This window comes from Oryzias melastigma, linkage group LG17 (assembly GCF_002922805.2).
Source record: "Oryzias melastigma strain HK-1 linkage group LG17, ASM292280v2, whole genome shotgun sequence".
Taxonomy (NCBI): domain Eukaryota; kingdom Metazoa; phylum Chordata; class Actinopteri; order Beloniformes; family Adrianichthyidae; genus Oryzias; species Oryzias melastigma.
In genome coordinates, this window is record NC_050528.1 from 5,503,763 (window position 1) to 5,529,688 (window position 25,926).

A 25,926-nucleotide genomic window follows, 5' to 3' on the forward strand; every position below is an offset into this window, starting at 1 on the left:
TGTTTCTGATTTAAAGTCACAGCAAACATTTTTAGAAATAATTTTTCTTGTTTCTAGTGTCAAGTCTCTCTGAAAAACAGCACAGGGTTCATTTTGTCAAAGACAGTAAGAGAGTAAAATCATGGAGGAACTACTTTGTACATTCTTTTAGAAACTGTGTGATGACATTCAGAGGCGGGCCGGGTATATTTACTCCAGTACGAGTAACTTTTCATCAAAACATTTAAGAACAAATACAAAAAATGAAAATAAAAAAACAACTTCAGTTACAGTTTGAGCTGATTTACAGTTTTCAAATCAGGCTTAAAAAATAAAACTGACTGTGCAAATGATGGTATTTCCAGAATAAAAAGACAACATTCCATTACATTCTTTTGAGCATTACTTTCACAGATTTTCAGAACAAAAGAGGATCACTCTTCTGTTTTCCATCTGGTTCAACAAGAAATGTTTGCAAATATAATTCTATAAATAAAGTTTAGCTTCAAATACAAACTGGGTTTATACAAATATACATCCTATGTGTCTGAATATTCATAATCCCATATTGTCATGGAGAGCTCCTCCCCCCTGATGCTGATGAGAATTGGACCGTTTCATAATTACCAATTATCTGGTGATATTACTGTAGTACTGCTCAGATTCTATCGTTTATGTCACAAACGAATAAAAGTAGCTGAGTAAAATACAGTTTATCCATATAAATCTACTCCAGTATGAGTACAAAGTAAGGTGCAGTTCAACCACTCTTGGGAATACTTAGTTCAGTAAAGTAACTAAGAAAATGTAACGTTGTATCACCCATCTTTAGTTACATTTAAACATTACAAGGCCAGAAACCTCCATATTGTTTCAACCCATAACTTTCAATGACTCTTAATTTTTAAAAACTGGGGGGATGAGAGTTCCAGTCAGGGGAGGGTTTTCCTCTAAACTGGTTTATTACAGTTAACTGTGTCCCTAAACTGCTAACTGCTAACTCTATGTGTTCATTGTGCAGTCTGTAAAACATGTTTATCTGTATGACAAACCGTTTTATCATTAAATCAATAACATTGAAATCAGGCTGTTTTTAGCTTAACTAGTCATGCCAGAAGTGCAACTAGTTACCTAGTCACAGCTACTATTGAAAATGACAAGCAATGACAGACATTAGCTGCTAGTGACAATGTAAACTAGTTAATTAGTAATAATTAAAAAGGTGTACTAGTTTATTAGTGATCCCCATTTTTGCTCACTAGTTAACTAGTCACATGAAAATTCTCTAAAGGTTTAGTAGTAAGGCATCTGTAAATCTCACTAGTTAACAAGTGCAAACACAATTTCGCACTAGTTTACTAGTTTGATATACTGGTGCAGTACTAGTAACATGCAAAATGCTAGTTACTAGTTTACTAGTGAGACGTGTGTAAGTCTTAATAGTTAACTAGTAAGAGACAAAAATGTGTAAAAGTTAACTACTGCGATGCAAAACTCCCACCAGTTAACTAGTGACAGCCAAAAAAGTGAACTAGTTAATTATGTCTACTAGTTTACTAGTGTGCCCCATTTGTGCCTACTAGTAAACTAATTACACTTTAATAAGGTCACCAATTAATCAGTCACATTCAAATTTTTTACAAGTTCACTAGTAAGGCTCCTAAAAACCTCACTAGTTAACTAGTGCGACAACATTATCAAACCAGTTTACTACTGCGACACTAGTGACATGCAAAATGCAAACTAACTGACTAGTGAGACATATGTAAGTCTTACTAGTTAACTAGTCAGATAATAAATCTGCACTAATAAACTAGTGCAGTGCAAAAAGCCTACTAGTTAACAAGTAACTGACAAAAATGTGAACTAGTTATACAGTAATGTTTTCAAATGAACTAGAGCAAACTAGCTCTTGTTTACTAATGGGCCTGTTTATGCTTAATACCAAAATAGTTACACTCTTAAAGGTCACTACATAACTAGTCAAACATAAAGTTTCTAGTTTTCTAGTTTCTAGTTCACCAGTAAGGCTACTGTAAACCTCACTAGGTAATTAGAGCAAATTTTGGTCGCGATATTCACTAGTGTGAAATACTGGTGCAATCTTATTGACATGCAAAATGCTAACTAGTTGACTCGTGAGAAAAACAATTTGCACAGGTTAACTAGTGCAATGCAAAATCCCTCTAGTTAGCAAGTAAGCACATTATTTTATTACTAGTTTACTAGTGCATTTCAGTATAGGTCACTAGTGAAGAACTTACTGTCAGCTAGTTAACAAGTGAGGTGCAAAAAGTCCACTAGTTAACTAGTGAATGCCAAAAATGTGAACTAGTTAACCAATAATGTTTAAAAATGTGAACTAGTTTACTGATGGGGCTGTTTGTGTTTACTAGTTAAGTAGTTACAATCTAAAAAGGTCACTACATAACTTGTCATATGTCTATTTTCTAGGTTTCTAGTTCACTAGTAATGCTCCTGTAAACCTCACTAGTTGGCTAGTGCCAAAATTACCTAGTTAACTAGTGAACATATCTGGTTTACTGTTCTTTTTTATGTGAGTAATTTGTAAACTGGTAAAGAACTTACTGTTAATCGTTAACTAATGTTTGAGTGAGCTAATGTGGAAGAGTGATGTAATCCAGAAAAAATCCTTATAGTTTGAGCTTTACTAGTTAGTCTTAAAACAGCCGGATATCAAAGATTTAAGTTTAGATAATAAAACGTTTTGACATGTACCTCCGACCTTCATGAACCAAACGTTTGCATTTGTACAGTCAAGTTCCAACAGTGTTTTTAAATCACTAAGCACAGTTTTTTAAGGAATTCACAGCCTCATTGGGACAAAAGGCAACAAGAAACACCGTCCAGTGCTCTGAATACAGTCATACAGTATTAATGGACACAAATCAACAGACTAATCTCTGCTGGATCGCTTTCCTTTAAAGAATTCCACGTCTGGAAGAAATTTAATTTCACAAAAAAAGAAGGTAGACAGTCACACGAGACTCATAAAAGCAACAGCAGAGGCGGAGTCAGGGAGAGAACCTCCGAAGATCACAGTGAATATTCTGGAAACTTTGATTATAGATGCGAGGATCATTTGGATCCATTAGAAACATCATGTGACTCAGATTTTTACATAAAAAAAGAGTTTGTCGCTTTAAACTACTGTTATGTGAGCTTAAATAGTTGGTTAGATGATGATCAACTTTGTTATTTGATGAGAATCTTAAAATAATTCCTTCGATGACAAATCAACTGTAAGGGACAAACAGAAAGCGACGCCTCGACACGGCAGACGAACCTGAGTTGTGTTTTGGAAGTGGTTTCATCTTTTTTTTGTTTAAATCTTCTTCTTCTGTGTTAACATGAACTTTCTCTTGTAAATGCACATGATTTCACAGTTTGCCGTCTCCGATGTGCCCCGACGCCGCCTCGCTTTACGCCGTCAACAGGCGAACTCCTCGAAGTTGCCTAGAGTCGGGTGACGAGGTAACATGTTCGGCGTGAATCCGAGGCTGTCCGAGTGACTCCGGAGTGTGTCGCAGGTGCTCTGCAAAACACAGGGGGGGAGGAGGGAAGACGAGTTCAACCGTGTTAAGGGAGGAAGGGATGCAGGGAGAGGCGGAGATACAGAAAACCAAAAAACATAAAAGGATTAAAGGAAAAACGAGGATGCAAAGATTTTAGCGGAAAATCAGACAAACATGTTGAAATGGAGGATGAAGGAGATCCGTGAACATGTGATCCCAGTGTGGACAAAGTGTATGAGGAGAGATATTATGGAACGTCGGGGAGGAAAGAATTAAAGAAGAGGGAAGAGAAAGAAAACAGTATATTTTAGTCCTGTTTTGGAGCTAACATGTAAAATTCTGCTTTTGTAATTGAAATATTTTTTAAAAATCAGCTTTTAAAGTCTCCATTTAATAAATTATTGTGAACCCAAAAGTGGCAAAAACATCCCAAAGATTTCATGTTTTATATATTTGTAGAACGTCTGGGAAACAGGAAAAATACGTCTTTTTTTGTTTTAAAAATCTGTTTTTTACTGGAGAACTTTAACCTACGGAGGGAAAAGGAGAAAGCTTCACAGCGTAGAGAATCCAACCAACTCTCGTCTTCATCCGAGCAGATAAACACACATCTGTAGGTATCAGAATACTCACTGAAGATCTTAGGTTTGTGGGGTTTTTATGTACGCATTACGACAACTAAAGGTGGGATGGTCTCAGGAATGAATGAAAGAGGGGACAGCATGGCAGGGAGCGTCTATTATCAGCGGGGTGCTACCTGGGGGCATGATTAGTCGTGACACCAGGGCTGGTTGGGTTCTCTTGAAAATCCTGGAATAGACATGATGAAAAGAAAGATGTGTGAGGGTGACTGGAATGAAACTGAAACACAATGCAAATGCTAGAAGTTCAACTCATGAGGGCACATTATGGCAAAAGGGGTTTTTGGTTTAAAGAACAGCTGTTCTGGAAACGCTCGTGATCAAGTTCAACTCAAAGTTTTATCAGGTCGTTTGAGTGAAGATGCAACGATGGAGTAGTAGCTGGAAAACGGATACAGTGGCACACAAATACTGCTGGTCATTATTTCTGATTAAGGTGGGAAAAATTCAAATTGAGGCACATTTGAATCTGTAAGGTTGTAAGATGGTTGTAACTTGGTCAAACAAATTTACAGACTGTGAATTTGAGAGGAGAAAACAGAAATGATCAAAGAAATCGAAGTGAAACGGTCGAGTTTCAGAAAAAAATTAATCGTGGAGATAAAAGCTGAAAAATTTCATTGTACAGTAAGTTTAATCTATAAAAAAAACATATTTATGGAGGAAAAATCAATTACGACGGCGTTCATCTCAGCTTTGTGTGAAGACGCAGAACTAACTACAAACCTCAATAACAATATTCGTAAAACATCTCATGATCCAGCATTTATGTTGCCAAAAAATTATATTTTCTTAAAAAAAAAAAAAATTGTCTTGTTTCTTGGGCTGTGAACGTTAACGCGGTAACATTGATTAATTAGAAACAGTCCTCCGCTTCGCCTCAGAGGCTTCCACGGTGGATATTATCCCACTTATACCATGTTCACTTGCAAAATAAATACTTATTCAATCATTTTTTAGCACTTTAATCTTCTTTTTTTGTGGTTAGATGGCTTTTTCACAAAAAGCGCACTATATGACACAACACGTCGCTGAACCTCGACTGCAAAGGAAAGCGATTATAAAAGCTGCCCATCACTATAGGTTCAATAAATTATCAGTTCAGAGAGAAAGTTCTCCTCTTACTGCTTATTTTTGTCCAGAAGATGAAAAAATGTTTTGTTTTTTTCAAAGCAGCCTGTGTAGTGATATTGAACATTCAGGCTATGTGACCAGAACTTTTTTTTTTTTTTATGTCTGCAGGTTAATTTCTTATGGATTTATGTCAGAATCTTTGTTTTCTTGGAGTAATACTGCAAACTTAAAGTCTTTAGAGTTCTACTTATCTTACTGTTGATGCATTTCATACAAATAATTGACACTTTTGGGTTAACACTTGATAAATTACAACATTTCAGACGATAAAAACGAAGAAAATATTTTCCCTTTGGCCTATTATTCATCAAAAGCCACATATACTAAAATTTACCAAGTAAAACATTGTGATTAATTGTGATTAATCACAGCACAAATGTGTCACTAATTGGATCAATTTTTAATTGATTGACAGCCTAACAAAAAAATATATTCTAAATGTACAGTTTCATGATCACATATTGTTTTTTCCAGAAAATAAATGGTCAAAAAATACAGTAGCTAAAAAAAAGGATTAATTGCAATTAATCGCGATTAATAATTAGTTATATTTTTTTAACCCTTTAATGCTTGTTGTTGCAAAACCTCTTTGGCTCCAAAATTACCTGTATAAGTACATTAGTTTTTTTTTGTTTTTTTTTGGTAGCTGGAAATAATTTCAGGCTTTAAGGGGTTAACGGATTCCCACTTGTTACAGAAGAACGACCAGGAACACACTGGAAAAAATGTTCTTCTATACAGTTAAAACATGTATAATACAAGATGTTTTTCTCTTGTTATAAAACAAAAAAACTGCCAAAAGATGTTGTCATCTTTTAAAATGAGATTAAATCTTGAAATTCACTTTAAACACTCTTATTGAGAGATATTTTACTGGAAATATATGTTCTAAAATAAGAGTGTAATGTGGAATAAAACAAGTTTTATATCTTCAAAGTGCATGTTTGTACTTTTTCCTCCCAAAAATCTCCTGTTTTGAGTTCTGCTACAGTCCAATATTATTGCTAGAGCTGATAAAATCACAGTTTTAAATAAATCTATCAAAATTATTTGTAAATTATGAGTCAAAAATTGTTTTTTGGGAAATATTGCAAAAAATAAAACGTTTTCAAGATTACATTTATTTAGATATTCAATATTTTTCTGAAACCAAGTTCAGTGAAAAAGTTGCTAGTTTTTTTTTTCTTATTTCGAGTTTTAAAAAGTATTTGAACAAGAAACTAGGCAAAAATTGTGATTTTTTTTGTATTTTTGCAGTCTATAAAATGTTTATACTCCTCACACATTGTGCAGACGCTCAGCAGAATTCTTTTTTTAGAAAAACCTCAAGTTTTCAAACATCTAAAGTGATTCATGGCCACAAAAACCAAAAATTGTTTTTTTTTTTTTAAACCAAGCATTAAAAGTCATTGAAATCAAAAATGGCAGGCATTTTCTGAGGAGAAAAACGAACATTTTGACCAGTTGGTGCCAGATTCCTGCATGCCACTGTATAATTTATGCAAAACATAAAGTAAAGGAGATGATTCATTGTACAAACGGGGAGCATGAATGGATGATTGCAGAACATTTCACTCTGTTGGAAAAAAAGGGCTGAATAAATGGTTTTCTTCAAGTAACTTCCTAGTTTGGTTTGTCTGCTCTGCAGGGGTAAATAAACTTGTTTTTTAATCCTCTGAGCGGCTAAACTCTGAACCTGAGGCGCCCAAGCATGAAGCATCGTCCTCAACTCCAATCCTAACAATTCCCCCTTAAGAACAGACGTTTACCCCCCCGCCGTGCATTTCTATGCCAACGATCAAACAGTTAGAATCAATACATAAAAGGAAAAGTCAGTTTGAATAGTTTATCAGCTCAGGAACAAACTCCAGTGAGAATGCTGCACAGTCTTATGTAGGAAGAAAGAGCTGCAGGAGGAAAACACGACTCAGAAAAAGAGCATTAATAACGATTTGATTAATAGGCATGAATTAAACATAAGACGAATGGGGTGTAATATAAGAGCAGCAGCACGCTCAGTCACAACTCCACTTTTTTACAGAAAACCTGCCTTTTCAATAAATGATGAAGTTGGTTCTGCATGTGCCGAACAGCTGCAGTCGGCAAACATTCACAAGGTGAGTTTCTCCCATAAATCATTTCTTAACAAGCCTGCAGGAATCCGTCATGAGGGCGAGTGGAGCTGCCTCTAAATTAATCATTTTAATCCACCGGGCTCGACACAAATCCTGTGACGCCGTTTCTCATCACTGCTACAGGAAAGCAAATTAGTTTGAGACTTTTATGAAACAAGCTGATCAAAGAATGACAATTAACACCTTCAAAGCTTGTAATCTGATTACAAGCTCTGATATTCCTGTAACCTAAAGCCTCAGTCACATCCACCTGTACGTGGGGTCGACCCGTCACAGAGCGGCTGCAGGTGTGTCTTGGAGTTCCCTTGAGCAAGGGGTGTCAAACATACGGCCCGCGGGCCACATCAGGCCCACCAGATGGTTTAATCAGGCCCGGTCGTGAAGAGATGTTGAAAAAAAAGCAAGTTTATAGCCGACGTGTCTCAAAGTCAAGGCCCGGGGGCCGGATCCGGCCCTCCGGAGCCTTTTATTTTATTGCTATTAATGTCCCGATGTTATCTTGCGCTTATTTCAAACTTGTATAATTTTGACCAAAAATGTTTTTATGAGAAGTAAAATATTTAAAGTTATTTAAGGCTTAAGTTGATTTATTCTGGAATAATATTCCTGCCTTTTTATTATTTCTTAACTATTTTAAAAAGTTACAGTTTTAAAGTTATAAAGGATTCTGTTAGCTTTTGGACTATTTTGGCATTTACTACAATTTTTTAGGCTATTTTGGAGTTTAGCTATTATTTCAGCTACATGCTAGCTGTGTTGGCTAATTTAGGCTTTTTTTTTTTTGTTTTTTAGGCTATTTTGAAGTTTAGCTTTTTTTCAGCTATATGCTGTCTGTTTTGGCTAATCTTAGTTTTTTTTTTTTTAGGCTAATTTGGCACTTAGCTAACATTGTAGCTGGCTATCAGCTTTAGCATTTTCAGTTATTAGCTTCAGCATTTTCAGCAGCCAAATTCAGCTTACAGCATTCACACTAACATTATCACAGGTAATGTTATATATCTAGTTCATAATTTTGTTAAAGAGTTACGGTTTTAAAAATGTAGTTTGAGAGTGTTCAATAAACATTTATCCTGTTCGGCCCGCGACCTAAGGTAGTACGTTTTGAATTTGGCCCCGGCGTAACAAAAGATCAAGAAAGAAACGGCAAAATCAAGGATAGAACAAAAGCAAGATGAGGCATCTAAAAATGTTTCTGTTACAATTGCAAAAATATTTTTTGAGAAAAATGTTTCTAAAAGCAAAATTATTTTTGAAGGCAAATATTAAATATTTTTATTTGCAAATTCAGATTTTTTTTCTTAACACTGAACATTTTGTTTGCAATTTAGACAATTTTGATCTCAGAATTGTGACTTTTGACGGAAATATGGCGGCACAAATATCATCTTATGATCTTGAGACGTGAAAAGAGTCTCTTAAAATTGTGTACGCGTACATTTGTTTTGTATTTTGTCTTTTCTGTACACATGAAAACACAATTACAAGTAGATAAAGTCACGCAGTTACAAATCAAGAATTCTGCACCCACAAATCGGATAAGTGAATTCTCTCTCCATACTGTACAAGTTTTCCAGAATCCACTCATAAAGGCAGTTGTGACTGAGGCTTAAGGAGTACAATGATGATGCAACAACATCGTCCTCTAAGTAAACTGTGAATGCATTGAAAAGCTTTTGTTTATAGTGGGAGTGCTGCTGTGTGAGGGATCGATGACGATACGGTCCATAACCACAGATAATAGAAGTGATTTGAGTCATAGAGAAAAGTTCTGTGGAAATCTGGTTAGAACTTTCATTTCTGCACATGTGGAACCCAGAACACACCAGCAGAGGCTCTGATAAAATCATCTGCATTCCATTAAAACCACCTCAGACATCTCTCATTACACGAGTCGCCTTATATTTGATTCTCATAATTTAATTACTGAAAACAAAGTGTGGTTTTTATGAAATCTAAGCTGCTGCTCAGTGAAAACATTTGCTGTATTGAGAAATGTTGGAGTTATCGTATCATTTGATCTTCTCTTAAGACAAAAAGAAAAACAAGTTACCAGATTGTCACTCGGACAACGCTGCGGCCGTTTCTTGCGCAGGAAGTAACCCAGAACCTTATCCTTAAACACCTAAATCCAAAGAAAATATGGAAAAGATTATTGACAAAAATCACCAACATTTATTTCAGATTTACCAGTTTTTTAGAAGAAGTTTGATTGAGACGCAAAGAATTTGCTGTTGGAATGTAAATTTTGTCTTCAAATTTTGGTAAAATATTCACACCAGAAACAGAAAATCAGCAATCAAACATATTTCAAATATTTATGTGTCTTTAAAGGGCCAATACCATGACTTTCTTAAGCCTTTCACAGTAAACTATACCCATGTATATGATCATATATTACCTTTGGCACTCTACAGAACAAATCATTTATGAAATATGAGTCATTTTTGTGAACTCTTTTCGTACCCAGAATTAAGACAAATCAACCTCTGAGGCTCCGCCTTTAATTCCTTGCGGGTGCCACCCATTTCATGACATCATCCTAGAGCCTGACTTGGTATCTGTGTTTCTCCCATGAAAACAAACATCACAATTTTTGGATGTACGTATTATGTATCTGCCTAAAGTATACAGGGAGTTTATTTTAATGCCTATAAATGAAAGGATTTTATTCCATCACGGACTGAATGGTGATGGACAATGGATTCATTTTGTGGTGAAATTCCCAAAATGCAGGAAAGAACAGCAGATGAACATTTTAGGATTTATTGAAATGAAGAGAACATTGTTCTGATTAGCACTGGCCGAGAGTGTTTTTCTTCTCTTTGAAGCTTCATCAATTCCCTCATCAAAAATCCTCTTCACTTTCATGTGCATCATTTTCCTGGAGACACGCAGACCTTTCCAATTTTGGTCAAAAATCCATCTTCAAACCAGCTCTTTGAATTTGTTGCAGACTCCTTTTGCACCTCCACCTGGGATTGGTCTGGCTTTTTCTGCAGCAGTCTTCCCAACATCACCCGTCTGCTTGCGCCCATGTCGGAATGGATCCACCCCAAATGTTGTGCAGATTCCTCACCAGAATGTTCTTTGGTGTATGCCACCGCGCAAAGTTCAAATATTAAATTTATTGAAGACAGGACATAACTGGAAGATATGTGGTACTCTGCATCTAAAATGAGTTTTTTACTGATTATTGTTAGCTCCGTGGAGAAATTGGATGTTAGACTGGGGGCGGAGCTATCAGAGAAGACTTCCTGAAAGGGGCGGTTCTCACACTGTAACATCAGATCGTGACGACCCGCTTGTTTTCGTGGGTATAGGAGGGACTGGCACTGAGAGAGCAGGTTTATTGGGGAATGCTCAGAAATGCGTGGACACATCAAAACACCACTTTGGGGTTGTTTATAGGGAGGAATGAACATTTTCAGATTTTTAAAAGTTAAAAAAGTTGTTTTTTTGAGGCCCTTGAAGGGGCCATGCCATGAAAATCCAACAAACCCAGTCTAACACCAACACCCAGTTTCTCCACTGACCTAGAGGTCATCAGCAAAAAAACTTTCATTTTAGATGCACAATACTGTAAATCTTCCAGTTGTGTCGCGTCTTGAATAAATTCCAGCTCTAGCAGATGGTTGAGCAGTCGAGTCGCCGACGCAGACTCTATTTGTGTTGTGAACCAGTGTAGCGATGGGGGGGCTACTAAAGGCAGATATGTGTGCATCCATCTTTGCAAAAATTCGGATGTTTGTTTTCGTGGGAGAAATGCAGACACGCTGCCGATGACGTCATGAAATGGGCGGCACCCACAAGGAGTGAAGGGCGGAGCCTCAGGAATCGAGTTGTTTTACTACCAGGTAGGAAAACACTCATGAAAATAACTAATATTTATTTTTTAGTGTTCCAAAGGTAATATATGATCATATATATTGATATTTTCACTCTGAAAGGCTTAAAAAATCATGGTATGGCCCCTTTAAAGGTGTCTGCCACCGTTTCATTCCCTTCTGAAAACATTTGACCCAACAAACTTGGTGATAATCTCCTCTTCTCCAGGTTCAAGTCATTTCTTAACATATTATTTTGTGCTAAACATTAGTCTCTTAACCCTTTAACTGCCTGCTCAACCAAACGGTGGGAAACATTTAGAAAACTTCTTTTTAAAAATATTACTTATGTGTATTACTCCCCACGGTACGGAGACCCTAAAGGGACAATGAAGAAAAAAATGAAAGTAAAAAAAATGTATTAATCCAAAAATTTAAATAATAATAATTAAAAAAAAAAAAGAATTGTGGTAAGGAATGGATGCACACCAGATAGTAACTGATGAGCATTAAAAAGTAACCAGAACATTTTTTTGTTAATTAAATTTTTATTTTTATTATTTTTTTTACTAATTTTATTTTTAGAAAAACAAGTTCTAGTTAGTAACCAGAACTTTTTTTTTACTTGAACTTTTTTTTTAACTGAGTGTTTTTCTTTTTACTTTGATGTCCCTTTAGGAGCTCCATACCAAGGGGAAAAGCAGCAGAAAAATAACATTTTTTGGTCTTTTTTATTTATTTTTTGGGGTAGTTAAAGGGTTAAAGACCCACTCTGATGAGAATAGTATTTGGGGTGTTTTTTAACATGTTTATGTAAAGTATTTCTGATGATAGAGGACTTATACAAAGAAAATTAAGCTAAAAAGATTAAAATCATAATAAATCAGGAATAGACGGAAAATGATCATATTTGTGACGTAAAAGAAAAATAAACAGAGTTCACGGGAACTGGGAAGGACCAACATTCCCACCCACAACTCAGACGCAAATTTCTAATAAACTACTGCTAGAAAACGACACGTTTTTGTGGATTTTGGCTAAAACCGGTATAATGATCACTGGAAACACTTAAAGAATCAAGTATAATAAAAAAAAACTACTATTTATCATTTATGCTAAAAAGCTTTCATAGATAAATAAAAATAAATCAACGTTACCTCATATAAGTAGTCAAAAATCTCCAGTATTGTCAGAACACTGGCTCCAATAAACAGCCCCATCTGACCACCAATGTCACCTGGAGAAAATGTAAAGTCATTCCACCACAGAGCACAAAACCCGTCGCACTCGCATCTCATTCAGAATATCTCTGCAGTAATCTGAATTGTCAAAACTGTCCACGCAGACGCCGCTTCTCCTCATCACACCCAACCCCGCTGCCCTTGCGAGAGCATCAGATTATGAAAATGTGTTCAGCCTGTTCCACGACTTCAAACATCAGACCTCAAAGCAGCAGGCGGGAATTCACGGCGTAAAGAAACGTTCGACGGGGAAGAGAAAAAGTGAAATCTCACCGAGGAGCCCGGCGATTTCATAGGCCTTCTTCTGTTCAATTTTCTCATAATTCAGAGCTTCAAAGAAGATGTCCAACACCAAAATATTTTCTCTGCAGAGAGACGAGACAGGGGGCAGATAATGTTACTTTCTCTTAAACATTGATCACATTTTCTTGTTTACTTTCACAGTTTTTTGTTACGTTGAAGGTGAACGATGGAGACTCGGGTAACAGATACACATCTTGAAACAGAGAGAAGAAAATACCTGAATACCTGACTGATAATCATCAATACTTACCCAATATACTGCTCAGTTTTGTTGAATTTCTTAGCCAGATATTTAGCAGATGCCTTACTGGGAATCTTAACCATGGACAGTTCCTTGCCATAGCGAGTCATGTTGCAGGGGGTCTGACAGACACAGTAATTGTTGTCTTTCTCTACCAAAAAGTCTGTGGATGATCAAAGTCATTTAAAAAAAGCTTGTACTAAAAATAACTACACAGACAACAGGAATACATTCGCTGCCATCGTTCACTTTCCATGAAAGCAAAGGATGACTGAAGCCAAAACACTGAACAGAAAGAAAAATATCTACTAGAATTTATTTAAAATCAATAAAAAAAACACAAATCCTAATAATAGAAATACAGCTTTTACAATAGTTCAGTTTAAGTTGCTTCAGCACAATTAAAGTCATTTCAAGTTAAAAGCAAATTTCCACGTCCAGAAAAGAAGGAAAAAAAATGAGCCAAAAAATAAAGAAAAACATTCTTTTATTTTGAAAATAAATGGGGTGGCCTCACCTAAAGCGGGGTCAGCACAGTCTTTGTACTGGTCGGGTGTGCAAACTGTTGAAGTTCCTGATAAAAATACAAGCAAAGAGGAAATTCACATGTATGTACAGTGAAGGAAGGAAGTATCTGCTGATTTTGCAGGTTTGTTCACTTAAAAAAAGAAAATAAAAGTCTGTCATGCTAATGGTGGGTTCATTTGAATTATGGGAGATAGAAAATTACAAAGAAAAAAGAGAAATCCACTTTGAGTGCCTTTTTAATGCCATTTTTTAACATTAGGAGCCACAAATCACCTGGATTGTGTCTGAATTGATCTATTTAGCTTTATTCTACTTATCTATTTACAAATGCACTAAAAGAAGATCAAAGTTGTTGTATAATGTACAATGACGATAAAGTTATTCATTCCTTGGTTGGACGATCTCATGGACTCAGGCATGGAGATTTGCTTTAAATATTTGATATAAATGTATTTACATTTCATTCAGAAAAGTTAAGTATTTGAACCCTCTTGTTTGGTGGTAAAACCCTGATTATCAGCAGACGTTTCTTGTAGTTGATGATCAGGTTTCTGCACATTTCGGTAGGAATTTTGGTTTACTCTTCTTTAAAAATGACTTCTGCATCATTCAGATTCAGTGGCTGTTGCTTAGCGACTCAGAGCTTCAGTTTTCTCCGTAGTTTTTCTGTAGGATAGACTGACTGGACCAATCCATCCCTATATAACCTTGATAAGCTTCTTCTTCAGACATTCCTCGGTTGTCTTGGTTGTATTTTTAGGGTTTTTATCCTGATGGAAGACCAAATATTAAGCCTCCCGGTGGAGAGAAGGAGGTTCTCACTCAGGATTTGATGCTACATGGCTCCACCTTTCCGTACAGAAACCCCCCCCAAAGAATAACACTTCCACCTCCATGCTTGACAGTGGCGTTCTTGGGGTCATAGACAGAATTTCTCTCACTTTGTAAATTATGCAGCTGACAAACTTCAAACGGGTATGAAGTTGTGTCTTTGTAACTCTTCTGCTCTCCTTGGCTTGTTTACAATAAAAGTGGACCCAACAAGACAGTGCGCTGAACTTGTTTTTCAATGATTGTCGATCTTTACTGCAGCAGAAGTCTTCTCCACCTTTGTCATGGAAGGACACCTCAATGTAAGGACTTTTTCAGCGCTGCCAGATGCTAACCCAAAGTCTTCCCAATGGTTTTCTTGGTGTCTGTGGTTCCAACTGCTTTCAGATCATCAACTAACTCCTGCTGGGATATTTTAGGCAGATTTCTCACTGGAAACTCCACCAGGTCAGATCTAGTTTGGAGCCCCAGACCTACAGGTGGACTGATGGTCATGTTCTTGTATTTTTAACTTCCAGCTTGTTGCTGATGGTTCTGGAGTTCATTCTGGTTTTGTGCATGTCTACAATCTTCCCCCTTAAATCTACTGAAAACTCTTTGGTTGGAGAGTTTGGAGTCTGATTCTGTGGACCAATCAGGTGACAGGTGGATTAGGAGCCTGATTGGTCTGTGCGAACTAGGGCTGCCACGATTAGTCGACTAATCTACGACTAATCGACTATTAAAATAGTCAACAACTAATTTAATAGTCGATTAGTCGTTACTTTACATTATATGGAGTCAGAGTGTAGTAAAGTTGAAAGTTATAATGTCATCATGCTAGCTTTTTGGAGTATTTTGGCATTTATTAAGGATTTTTATGCTAATTTTAAGTTTAGCTAATATTTTAGCTACAAGCTAGCTGTTTTGGCTAATTTAGGCTTATTTGGTGGGCTGTTTTAGAATTTAGCAAATATTTTAGCAGGTGTTTTGGCTAACTTAGGTTTTGTTTTATTTTTATTTTTTGTTTATTAGGCTAATTTGGCATTTAGCTAATATTTTAGCTGGCTATCACCTTCAGAGTTTTCAGCTATTAGCTTCAGCGTTTTTAGCTATCAATTTCAGGATCTTTAGCTGCCAAATATTCAGCATTCACACTAGCATTATCATAGGTAATCCTATATGTCTAGTGTTCAGTTAGTTTAAAGCTAATGCTGGTGAAGATGTGTGCTTTACATCCAGTTTGGGGATGACCCAAGTAATCGACTAACTGAAAAATATAATCGGTGATTAGTCGACTATTAAAATAATCGTTTGTGGCAGCACTAGTGTGAACCAGAACTCTTACTGGTTACTAGAGGCTAAAAAACGTCATTGAATTTGCGAATCAGAGGGATCAAATACTCACTTTGTCCACTGTATGAAAGAGTAAAGAACAAAACCATGACATGAGGTCTTTCATTGATCACTTCAGTTCCTACCTGGCATGTGAACCATCCTGCAGTTACAGTTCTCCAGCAGGTACCGGGTTTCACAGTCAATGCGGCATGCAGTGATGCTGTACGTGGAGAAGAATTCAGAGTCTATGGGGGTGGACTTACAGTCTCCCCAGGGCGGTGGGAGGTACTGAAGCTGAAAGAGGGGAGAGCACAGATTTCTCCTCAGTATATCAGCACACAGGATTACCACAAATAACAGAATGCAAGCCCGGTGCAGCAGGAAGATAAAAGAGGACGGCAGGCTGACAAAACCAAACAAATGCTACAAACACAAAATAAACACGCAAAAAAAGATGCATTTATAATGCGCACTGAGACAAAAGTAGCACAGCATGTCTGGTTAGAACAACAGTGTTGCTCCTTTACAACAGCAAGCACAGAACATGCAGCACTAATGCAGATCAAGGCCCTAATAGGAAGCAGAGTACCATGGGAACAAACAGGCTGAGGAACCTGGGAAATATGTAGTTTCAGACAGGACACCACAACCAAAGGACAAGTTTTACAATTCCAGCAACAGACATGAAAAGAAATGAAAAAATGAAAGAAAATAATTTGTTTTACAAAAAAAAGTATTATCAGACTCTCAATTTTACTTGTTTATTGACAGGTTCTGATGCATAATCAGATCTTTGTAGGGTTTTTTTTTTTTATCCGTTAAAATAATTTCCATCAAAATCTCAGACTGTTTTTGAAGACTTTGTTGCTTCATTTAGAATAAACATCCTCTTGACTGTGTTTAGAGTGATGCTGCCTGATGGAGCGCATCCCAGCTGTCACTGAGCGAGCGCTTTCATTCAAGTGTGAAATGAAAATCTCATAAATCAAACAATCTTATACATCAGCTAATTTTATAAGTTTGTGTTTCTTTGAACTTTGTTTGAATCTTTCCACGGCGTTACAAACTTTTAAATCATTGACGTTATTATTGACACTATGTTGCACTGTAATCCAAAGATTTGGCAAAAATCTATAAATAACATATTTCTTTATTTAAAATTTTCCAAAATTTGATTGTGCATTTTTTTTAAAAATTTGGGTCCCTATTTTATTTATTTTTGTAATTCTTGTTAGTTATTATTTCTGAAAATGCAGTTTATTTTATGAAAACGCTATAAATAGTCATCTATTAAAACATAATCAAAGCAAATCCATATTTCAGGCAGAAATATTTTTTTCCTTATTAATTAATTTTTGTATGCCATTATTATTACATCTGCTGATAAAAAAAAACTCATCAAGATAAAATTTGCCTTCCTATAAGAAAACACATTCAATAATGTACTTTAAAGACTCACTCCGATGAAAGTTGGGGTTTTTATGGTGGTTTTAGCTTGAAAAATGACTTCTGACTATCCAGTTGTTGTGAATGAGGAGCAAACAAAATGCAGTTAGAAAATACGGTAAGTGTATTTGTGTCACTGGGTGAAAACTGTATCCTAGAAAATGACAGTTTAAAAAAAAAATAGAACATAGATCAAAAGTTAATCAAAGTGGGTCTTCGAGTGTACAATACTACTATAACTAATTTAACAAAAAATACCTGACAAAGTTTCATCCTGAGCTGTAAAAGTCATCGAGGCTCAAGTGTGTTTTGAGCATCCAGCCTCTCTCTGTTGCTATGGCAACAAGAAACAACACATCCCTCAGAGTCCTTCAGTGTTACATTCTTCGTTTTTTTTAAATTTTGAGAAATAAATGTGGATATTCTCATTGCAACGGTGCGACTCCTCTATGCCAACTAATTCCAGCTTTGTTTTGGTGTGTCAGAGAGGAATGTGCCTGACTCAGAAAGACTCAAACAGATGCTGGCTGCATGTAATACAGATAAACAGAATCATAGCCAGCCAGCAGCCTGGGATGAGGACATGACTGGAATACATTTGTCTCCTATTTATGTTTTTTCTTTAGGTTTTCTGGACATCTACAGATACTTAGTAAGCATGAGTCCCTGATCGCTGAGTCGTGACAAGGTCTCATGAAAAAGAAAATGTATTTAAAAACCTCAACCTTATGGTTTAGGAGTGTCTGTGGTCAATCTGTGTATCAAACAAACTAATGCTACTAATTAATTTTTCCAACCCAACCCTATGAATTATGGTGGCAGTTGGTGGGAATGATGTCAAGCTGGATCGCCGGCTCTGATTCGATGATGTGTAAATGTCTCCAGACAATGAACGTCTGTCACAAACGGGCAGACAGCTGGTTTATTAGTTCAGACAGGAATGAAGAACAGCTAAAAATCCACAAAGCTAGATCAGGGTCAGACAGGCAGAGGTCAATCACGAGCATGGGATCATCTAAGAAGAGAGTTGTCAGGGCAGGTGGCAAGCAATAAGAGAAGAAGCCGGGTTAGAAGACAGGAGATCAGGTCCAGAATGAAACGCTCGGTAAACTAGGCAGGGAGGCACAAACAATACTTCGCACTTAGTAAGACTGAGTCAGCTGAGCGGCATCTGGGAGTGTGCGCTGGGGTTGTTGGGAGATGTAGTGTCTTCAGTACTCTGAAGACGGCTCCCGCCACAGACCAGAGGGAGAGACAGAGTTCTGATTCCTGACAATGTCCATAGCAAGCACCACTGGCTGCCTGGTAGCCTGGAGGTATATAAAAAGGGACCCATTCTTCACCACTGGTCATTCGCAACTTAGATTTTGACTAGGGCTGGGTATCAATAATAATTTCCTGAAACGATTTGATTCGATTCACAAGGTTTCAGATCATTGTAAACATTGTTCTTCCCCTCCTGGAGGGTGTTTAAGTTTGCCCCCTAGGTAGCAATCGCACTGTAGTAGTACACTTTTTTCAAGAATAAGCAAAGAATGAGCAAAAGATTCCTTATATTTCCTTAGAAGAGTTTGGAAAATTCATGTCTGTGAGTTTATCATTTAGTCAGCAATGTATGTTTACGTCGACCAAGCGTTAGCATAAGCCATCCTATAGGAAATTCCATTTAACATTAGCATCAAGCTAGCAGACTTAAGCCTTATGTGCTAGATTGATCTCTAACCTCCAAATGTGCCCTGGTGGCCACTGACCAATGTCAAAAAATCATATTTGCTGTTCAATTTGAGCACCATCTTAAAATGTCTTCTTAAAAAATGCAACTGTTGCCTCCCGTTTACGTAGGCTACTGCATGTCCACCTGTCAAATTTGCTGAAAAACTTGAATTTAGGATTCCACACGCTGTGGAATCTGTGGATATGTGACCGTAGCCACAAACCTCTAAACAGGAAATTAAAACATTTAGCTTATGCTGCTCATACTCATAAATGCTCTCCCTAATTTATAACAAATCAATCTGTAATATCATAAAACCAATAGATTTTTCATTTAAGTGATTTAATCACACACAGCATCGTTAGTAATTATGGGAGCTGGCCAGCAATCAATGCCAAAAGCTTCCTGCTGGCAGAGAGCAAGGAAATGGTGCTGCTTTTGTCACATTAAGACTCAGTGAAAGTCCCGGTTATCTCCATCAGCTTTACCCGGGCCAGCAGCAGCCATCAAACGGCCTCGTGGTCAATACAAAGTGACAGAGATTGAATGCAGTCTGTCGAGGGAGTGGATCTAAACTGGCAAACGTGATTAAGCTTTTATTGAGCTCACTTTCTAGCCCACAGACTCTCATATCTGGAAACGTATTGAAGATAAAAACCTCGGTGCAAAGCATACTGGACTAGAGGCTGAAGTCAATGTCCTCATGGCTCATAAACCCTAAATAAAGGCCATGTTTTTTTCCTGACAGTCTCTCACAGACTGTCATTAGATTGTCCCACTAAACAAACTAGAAAATTTGCATTGCGCTAATGCTAGTATGAATGTTTTTTGCTGTAAGTAGTCACTGAAGATGCTGAAGCTTTTTGCTAAAAATGCAAAAGCTATTTGCAAAATGTTAAATTTGATAAAATAACTATGAAAGCACACTGAAGTTGACCAAAATTTCAGAAAAATTTGTAGAAAAATGGCTTTAAAATCCCTAATAGATGCCAGTTTTGCAAAAATATTTAGTGTGTTGCTTAAATATTAACAAAACTCCAAATTAGCTACAAAAAAACGTAATAGATGCTAAATTATCCAAATAAAAGATAGCTCGTTGCTCAAATACTAGCAAAACTCCAAAAAAGCCTAAGATTCTTCAGTAAACTAAATTTGTCAAATACGTTAGCCTGTTGCTAAAATGAAAGCTAAACTCTAAAATTGACAAAAACGTTAGCCGGTTACTAAAATAGAAGTTAAACTCAAAAATAGCCAAACACGTTAGCCTGTTGCTAAAATCGAAGCTAAACTCTAAAATTGACAAAAACGTTAGCCTGTTGCTAAAATAGAAGCTAAACTCTAAAATAGCCAAAAATGTTAGCCTGTTGCTAAAATAGAAGCTAAATTCTAAAATAGCCAAAAATGTTAGCCTGTTGCTAAAATAGAAGCTAAACTCGAAAATAGCCAAAAACAATAACCTGTTGCTAAAATAAAGGCTAAACTCTAAAATAGCCCATAAAAACCCATAACAAATTAGCCAAAAACATTAGCATGTTGCATATTAGCTAAACTCCAAATTGGCATAAAAAAAACCTTGGTAGATGCAAAATAAGCCAAAAAAACTAGCATGTTGCTTAATACTAGATAAACTCGAAAATAGTCTGAAGTTCTTTAATAAACTAAATTAGTAAAAGACTTTAGCCTGTTGATAAAATATTAGCTAAACTCTAAATTAGCCTTAAAAAACTCTGTAGATAACACATTAGCCAAAAATGTTAGCGTGTTGCTCAAATATTAGGTAAACTCCAAGTTTTTTGAAAATTGCTAAAAAAAGATTCAAACATAGCCCGTGAATTTATTTAAAAGTTTTCTAATCTACTTAAAATTTTGAAATTTGAAGACTTTCTCATTAATTTCCTATAGGGTATATTTTTTTTAATATTTCAGAAACTATAAAATTAATGTGTTGAACATTTTGATACCAAGCTTGCTGAAAAGTGTAATTAAGTTTTTATGTGCCGAAAAACGTACGGAAAGGAACAGAAGAATCCCTATAATGTGAATGCTTACTAAGCATTCAAACAATAAAACAATTTTGCAAACTAAATTAAAATATGGTAAATGGTAGCTTACTTGAAATATTAATTAAAATAAATGATAAATTGTTAAAAAAACAACGTATCTACTCACTACTGGTGAACTCAACAGGACAGGACAAGCACACACTGCAGATGCTGTTATCGCTTCAGCGAGACAGAGGGGAGTAATACATCCATTCCTTTGAGGGAGGGGGTGGGATGCGAGCGGATGAAAGTGTGGAACTCAATGAGTGTTGCATTGAAACAATACAGAGTACTTTGCATGCAGCAGATCCAGTCAGGCATACGCTACCCTCTGCTCTTGGGTGGAAACAAACGTTTGGAAGCCGGGGGCGACCCCAAAGCCCAGCTCATGGAGAAAAGGCGGCTCTGACTGAGAGTGAATCTGTACCTTTATGCCAGCCTCATAGGATGTCTCATCTAGGGTGAGGAGTGAGGGAACACAGCCCACGTCATTACAGAAATAACAGGAGCCCGACAGAGAGCTAAGTGAGGGACAGAGGGCTTAGCGAGTGCTAAAAAATGATTGGATTCAAGCAGAAAATGAACTTTTGGTCCCAAAAGAAAACCCTTTAGCCTACTATTGCATGGATCTCAGCGTCGGCCTTAGTCACATGAACCCATACGGGGGGTTGACTCAGACAAGAGCTGCAGACTTTTGGGTTGTTGATAGGAGCGGCTGCATCTCAAAGCTAAATAGTGTGTGTAGCGTGTTCTTGTATGTGATTTTAGTATATATTCGATATATGAAAGACTTGGTGTCGTGTATTCAGGACAGGAACAAACATGATCAATTTTCAAATGGTCACTACTAAATCTAAGTTCCCGATTAGTCAAAGTTCAACTGGTTTAACTAGTTACATAGTACACCGAAATGGTCTTAGGGTGTATTCAGACTGGAAATTGTCCACTACATTTCAAGTCCTGAACCTTATATTTGGTCTGTAGTCAGGCTACTGTCTACCAGTTTTAGACCAAAGCTTGCAAACAAAACCACATGACTAAAGATCTCTTCAGGCAAAGTCACAAGAGAAGGAATAAAAGAAGTCCTACGCTTTGCAATCCTTGTTGGGATAGTTCACTTTTTCAAATTTTAACATCTGTATCAACACTTTTTACTGCTACTTTAGTACAGCAGAGTTATGCTGCAAAGTGGTTACTGACGACACTACGACTATGAACGTAAGCGTTTATGACATATAGATTGTCAGGAAAACAATGTGAGAAGCAATGTGTATCACATTAAACGTTGTTTTAATGAGGCTGCATTCATCACACCACATTTTATTGAGTTGCTGTTGCATTGCTGCTCCACAACTGTTTGCAGCTCTCTGTTTACATCATGTAAAGCCCAGCTACGGTGGCCATTTTGGTTCAGTTGTTCCACTGTTTTAAGCTTTGATATTCGCTGTGACGACCCCTGAAGGGAAAAGCCGAGAGGAAAAGAAGAAGAAAAGAAGATATATATATATACACACATATTTTTTTGTTCTGAACACTTTTGGGTTCCAGATAGGGTTTGGGTAAGTTGTATAATGTCCACTCCTGCCCAATGATGTCAGGCGCCATCTTGTCTGCAAACAGCCTCTATCCACCCGTAAGGACAGTTGTGACTAAGACTTTGACTGTAACCACCGTACACTGAATGCTACGAATATCTCATCAAATCAAGGTAAAACATTTCTTTTAGCACTCGTGTCATTAATATTAATACCTAAATATTGTACTTTCAGTATGCAACTTTTGTATTGTGATTTCAAGTCTTTTAGATCCCTTTTATAAAAGCAGATTCTGAAAAAAAAGTGGCAACAAAATAGAAAAAAGAAAAAAAGAGAAGCATTCTCCCAGAATAATAAAACTTGTCTTTGTGGTGTCCAAATGTCTGTTTCATAAAACCAGAAATAGGCCCGGACCGTCCCATGTTATTCTGCTCAAATTAGACCGATTTCACATGATCATTTGTTTCATGCTGACAAAGCAACCAAGCTGATTAACTTTAGGAGCAAAATCATTTAAATCAGGCCTCATTAACTGCTAAAGAAATGAATTTGATTTACAGCTCAAGGACTCATTATTTCACCAGAAATGATTAGGTGGTAAAAGTTTTAATGAGCCCGGAGCACAATTTAAGAACAAAATTCATCTCGAAGGCTACCATCTCGTAACCTGAAATCCATTGCAGCACAAAGGTTTCCATTTAGCATCTCATTTCTTCTGGAAAAAAATCACTGAGTTCATTAGATTGAGAGGTTTTGTAGTTCAGAGAAAAGACTCCAAAGCTGTTGTTCTCTTGGAAACATCACACAACTGCTGAGTGTCACTGGATTTGGAAAGGAAATCCATGTTCTGAAGTTCCAGGGATATCAATTTGTGCTCAACTGTAGTTTTCCATCATCTCCTGAGTCAGAAAAGCTGCCACCGGCCTTTCTGCCTCCATGCTGTATGTAAAAATCCATCAAGAACTCGTAACATCTGCTCAAAACAGCCGTGGGACACCGCTCTGGCCGGAAGATACATTTTATGGGGCTGCTGGAATTGGAAAATAAAGTAATGTTTTTTTTTAAAAAGCTTTCTTTTATGAAATAACTGTTCCTGGATGTTTCTAGAGGACAGTTTTTTATGGTAAGCCTTGCAGCTTTTTGGCAGTGCAGTTCATGATGGATCAATATTGCTCCAAATAGTGAATTTCCAGATATAGGTCATTAGTTCTGATATGGGAAGTTTTTCTTCACTTGGGTTTTTTAAGGTTAATTCTCTGACCATCAGACATTTCATTGAATGCTATGTATCCATATTTTTCAAGACGTGAAAGTAGTGCTGGGCGATATGAAATTACATATCATGGGGATGATAGAAAAGTGTCCATCTTGACATTTCTTTCCAAACCTTTCTATAGTTCCGTACCTGATCTTATCATTTACAGCAATAATATAACACATTCTTATTTGATTCAGAGTTAAGGTCCCCTCTGCGATCAGATTTGACCTTTTGGGTGTCTCCAACTCGACGGTTTTTGATGTGCTGCCTGTCCAATTAAATCAAGGCTCTCCAACCTTTGGTACCGGGAAGTGGACTGCACCGGTGTCCTAACCTGGTATCAAACTCAGATTTGTACCAAACTCTGGTACCAGACACGTATTAGTATCGGCACCGAACACAGGTCAGTATCGGTTCCGGCTGCAGTACCAGTTCCAGACGTAGTACCAGGCTAGGGTTAGGGTTAAGGTACTGGTACCGGCTGCGTCCAAAGGTTCGGTCCACGTCCTCCAAAATTACTGGACCCCTGATTTAGTTGGAATAGGCAACACGTCAACAAAAGACAAGTTGGAGAAACAAAAAACATTAAAAAGTGGCACAAAGGGTCCTTAACCATGCGTCAATTTGTAACAACTTGGGAATGAGAACATGTTGACTGATAGGGCTGAAATGATTAGTCGACAAATCGACTATTAAAATAGTCAATGACAAATTTAATAGTCGATTAGTCGTTAGTTTATATTACATGGAGTTACAGTGTGGTCAAATTGAAAATTATAACGGCATTCTGCTAGCTTTTAGGGCTATTTTGGCACTTATTAAGGTTTTTCAGGCTATTTGCTGCATGCTAGCTATTTTGACTAATTTGGGATTTATTCAGTTTTTTTAGGCTATTTTGGCATTTAACTAATATTTTAGCTGGTTATCAGCTTCAGTGATTTTAGCTATTAACTTCAGTGTTTTCAGCTATCAGCTTCAGTGTTTTTAGCTATCAATTTCAGCATCTTCAGCAGTCAAATTCAGCTTACAGCATTCGCACTAACATTATCACAGGTAATGCTATATATCTAGTTTTTAGTTAGTTTAAAGCTAGTGATGGTTAAGATGTGTGCTTTACATCCAGTTTGCGCATGACCTGATTAGTAGAGTAATTGGAAAAAATAATCGGTGATTGGTTGAGTATTAAAATAATCGTTTGTGTCAGCACTATTGAATTATATCGAATAGCCTGCCACAGTTGTATTAGTGTTGTCTTGTAACTAGGGATTCAATGATGTACTTTATCACAATTTGGTTCAAACCTCAACTTTTGGGTCATAATTTTATTTTGGTGCAAATCATTTTTTTAACTTCCTAATAAACAAGTAACAATGAAGAAACACCTCTCTGTGTATCGAGCTTATACTAAGGTTACTAAGGTTATACTGTCGGCTTATACTAAGCACGATGTAATCTGATTAAACATATGCAACGATACACTTTACTCTCAATTCGATTCAATGGTGTAACATATAGTTGAGTTTAAACAAAGAATTGTGGCATCCCTACTTGTCACTATGCATAGTTTAAGCTTATATACGGGGCAGCCATGGTGCAGTGGTAGGGCGGTCGACTCCTGATCAGAAGTGAGCGGGTTCGACTCCGCCTTGCCCGCCCATGTGTCAAAGTGTCCTTGGGCAAGACACTGAACCCCGAATTGTCTCTGGTGGGAGGTTGGCGCCAGTGTTAGGCAGCAGAGCCACCACCAGCGTATGAGTGTGTGCGTGAATGGGTCTGTGACTGTGATGCGCTTTGGGCCCTCGAAGGAGGGTAGAAAGCGCTATACAAGTATACGCCATTTACCATTTTATATCAGTGAAAATTTAGGAAAAAATGTGATTTTTGGCAAAGAATCTTGTTTGATCGATTCGATCGATGAGTATCAATACCAAGATAAAAAATATTGATACCAGCGTGATGAGATGGATACTTTTGTTACTTTCGTCCGTCAGTTTTCCTTCAATACTTACAGTAAAATACTTGAATTTACTTACGGAGTTCATGCAAGCGCGGAGTCTAGTCGGATGTGGCGAAACACCAGATGTTGCGAAAGGCCAGATGTGGCGAAAGGCCAGATGTGGCGAAATGCCAGATGTGGCGAAATGCCAGATGTGGCGAAAGGCCAGATGTGGCGAAAGGCCTAGCTTGAGCTCCCCTCCCCCCTCTGGAGAGCGGAGGGAGT

At 37.1% G+C, this 25,926-nt stretch overlaps 1 protein-coding gene across 7 annotated transcripts in view; it reads right to left on the reverse strand.

Moving 5' to 3' along the window:
• asic1c (acid-sensing (proton-gated) ion channel 1c) overlaps nucleotides 1–25,926 on the reverse strand; it is a 147,544-nt gene that overhangs the window by 2,177 nt on the left and 119,441 nt on the right. For 3 of the 7 annotated variants that reach the window (XM_024273906.2, XM_024273908.2, XM_024273903.2), the window contains exons 4-11: nucleotides 15,854–16,004; nucleotides 13,552–13,608; nucleotides 13,044–13,197; nucleotides 12,764–12,855; nucleotides 12,407–12,486; nucleotides 9,476–9,547; nucleotides 4,273–4,325; nucleotides 1–3,535 (exon numbers count right to left, since the gene is read on the reverse strand). In XM_024273906.2, the coding sequence (XP_024129674.1) occupies nucleotides 3,457–3,535; nucleotides 4,273–4,325; nucleotides 9,476–9,547; nucleotides 12,407–12,486; nucleotides 12,764–12,855; nucleotides 13,044–13,197; nucleotides 13,552–13,608; nucleotides 15,854–16,004 (738 nt within the window). In that variant the 3' untranslated portion in view covers nucleotides 1–3,456. Of the gene's footprint in view, nucleotides 3,536–4,272; nucleotides 4,326–9,475; nucleotides 9,548–12,406; nucleotides 12,487–12,763; nucleotides 12,856–13,043; nucleotides 13,198–13,551; nucleotides 13,609–15,853; nucleotides 16,005–21,240; nucleotides 21,369–25,926 lie in introns of all 7 variants that reach the window. The other 4 variants (XM_024273907.2, XM_024273904.2, XR_002919459.2 and 1 more) reach the window with 3 other exon arrangements.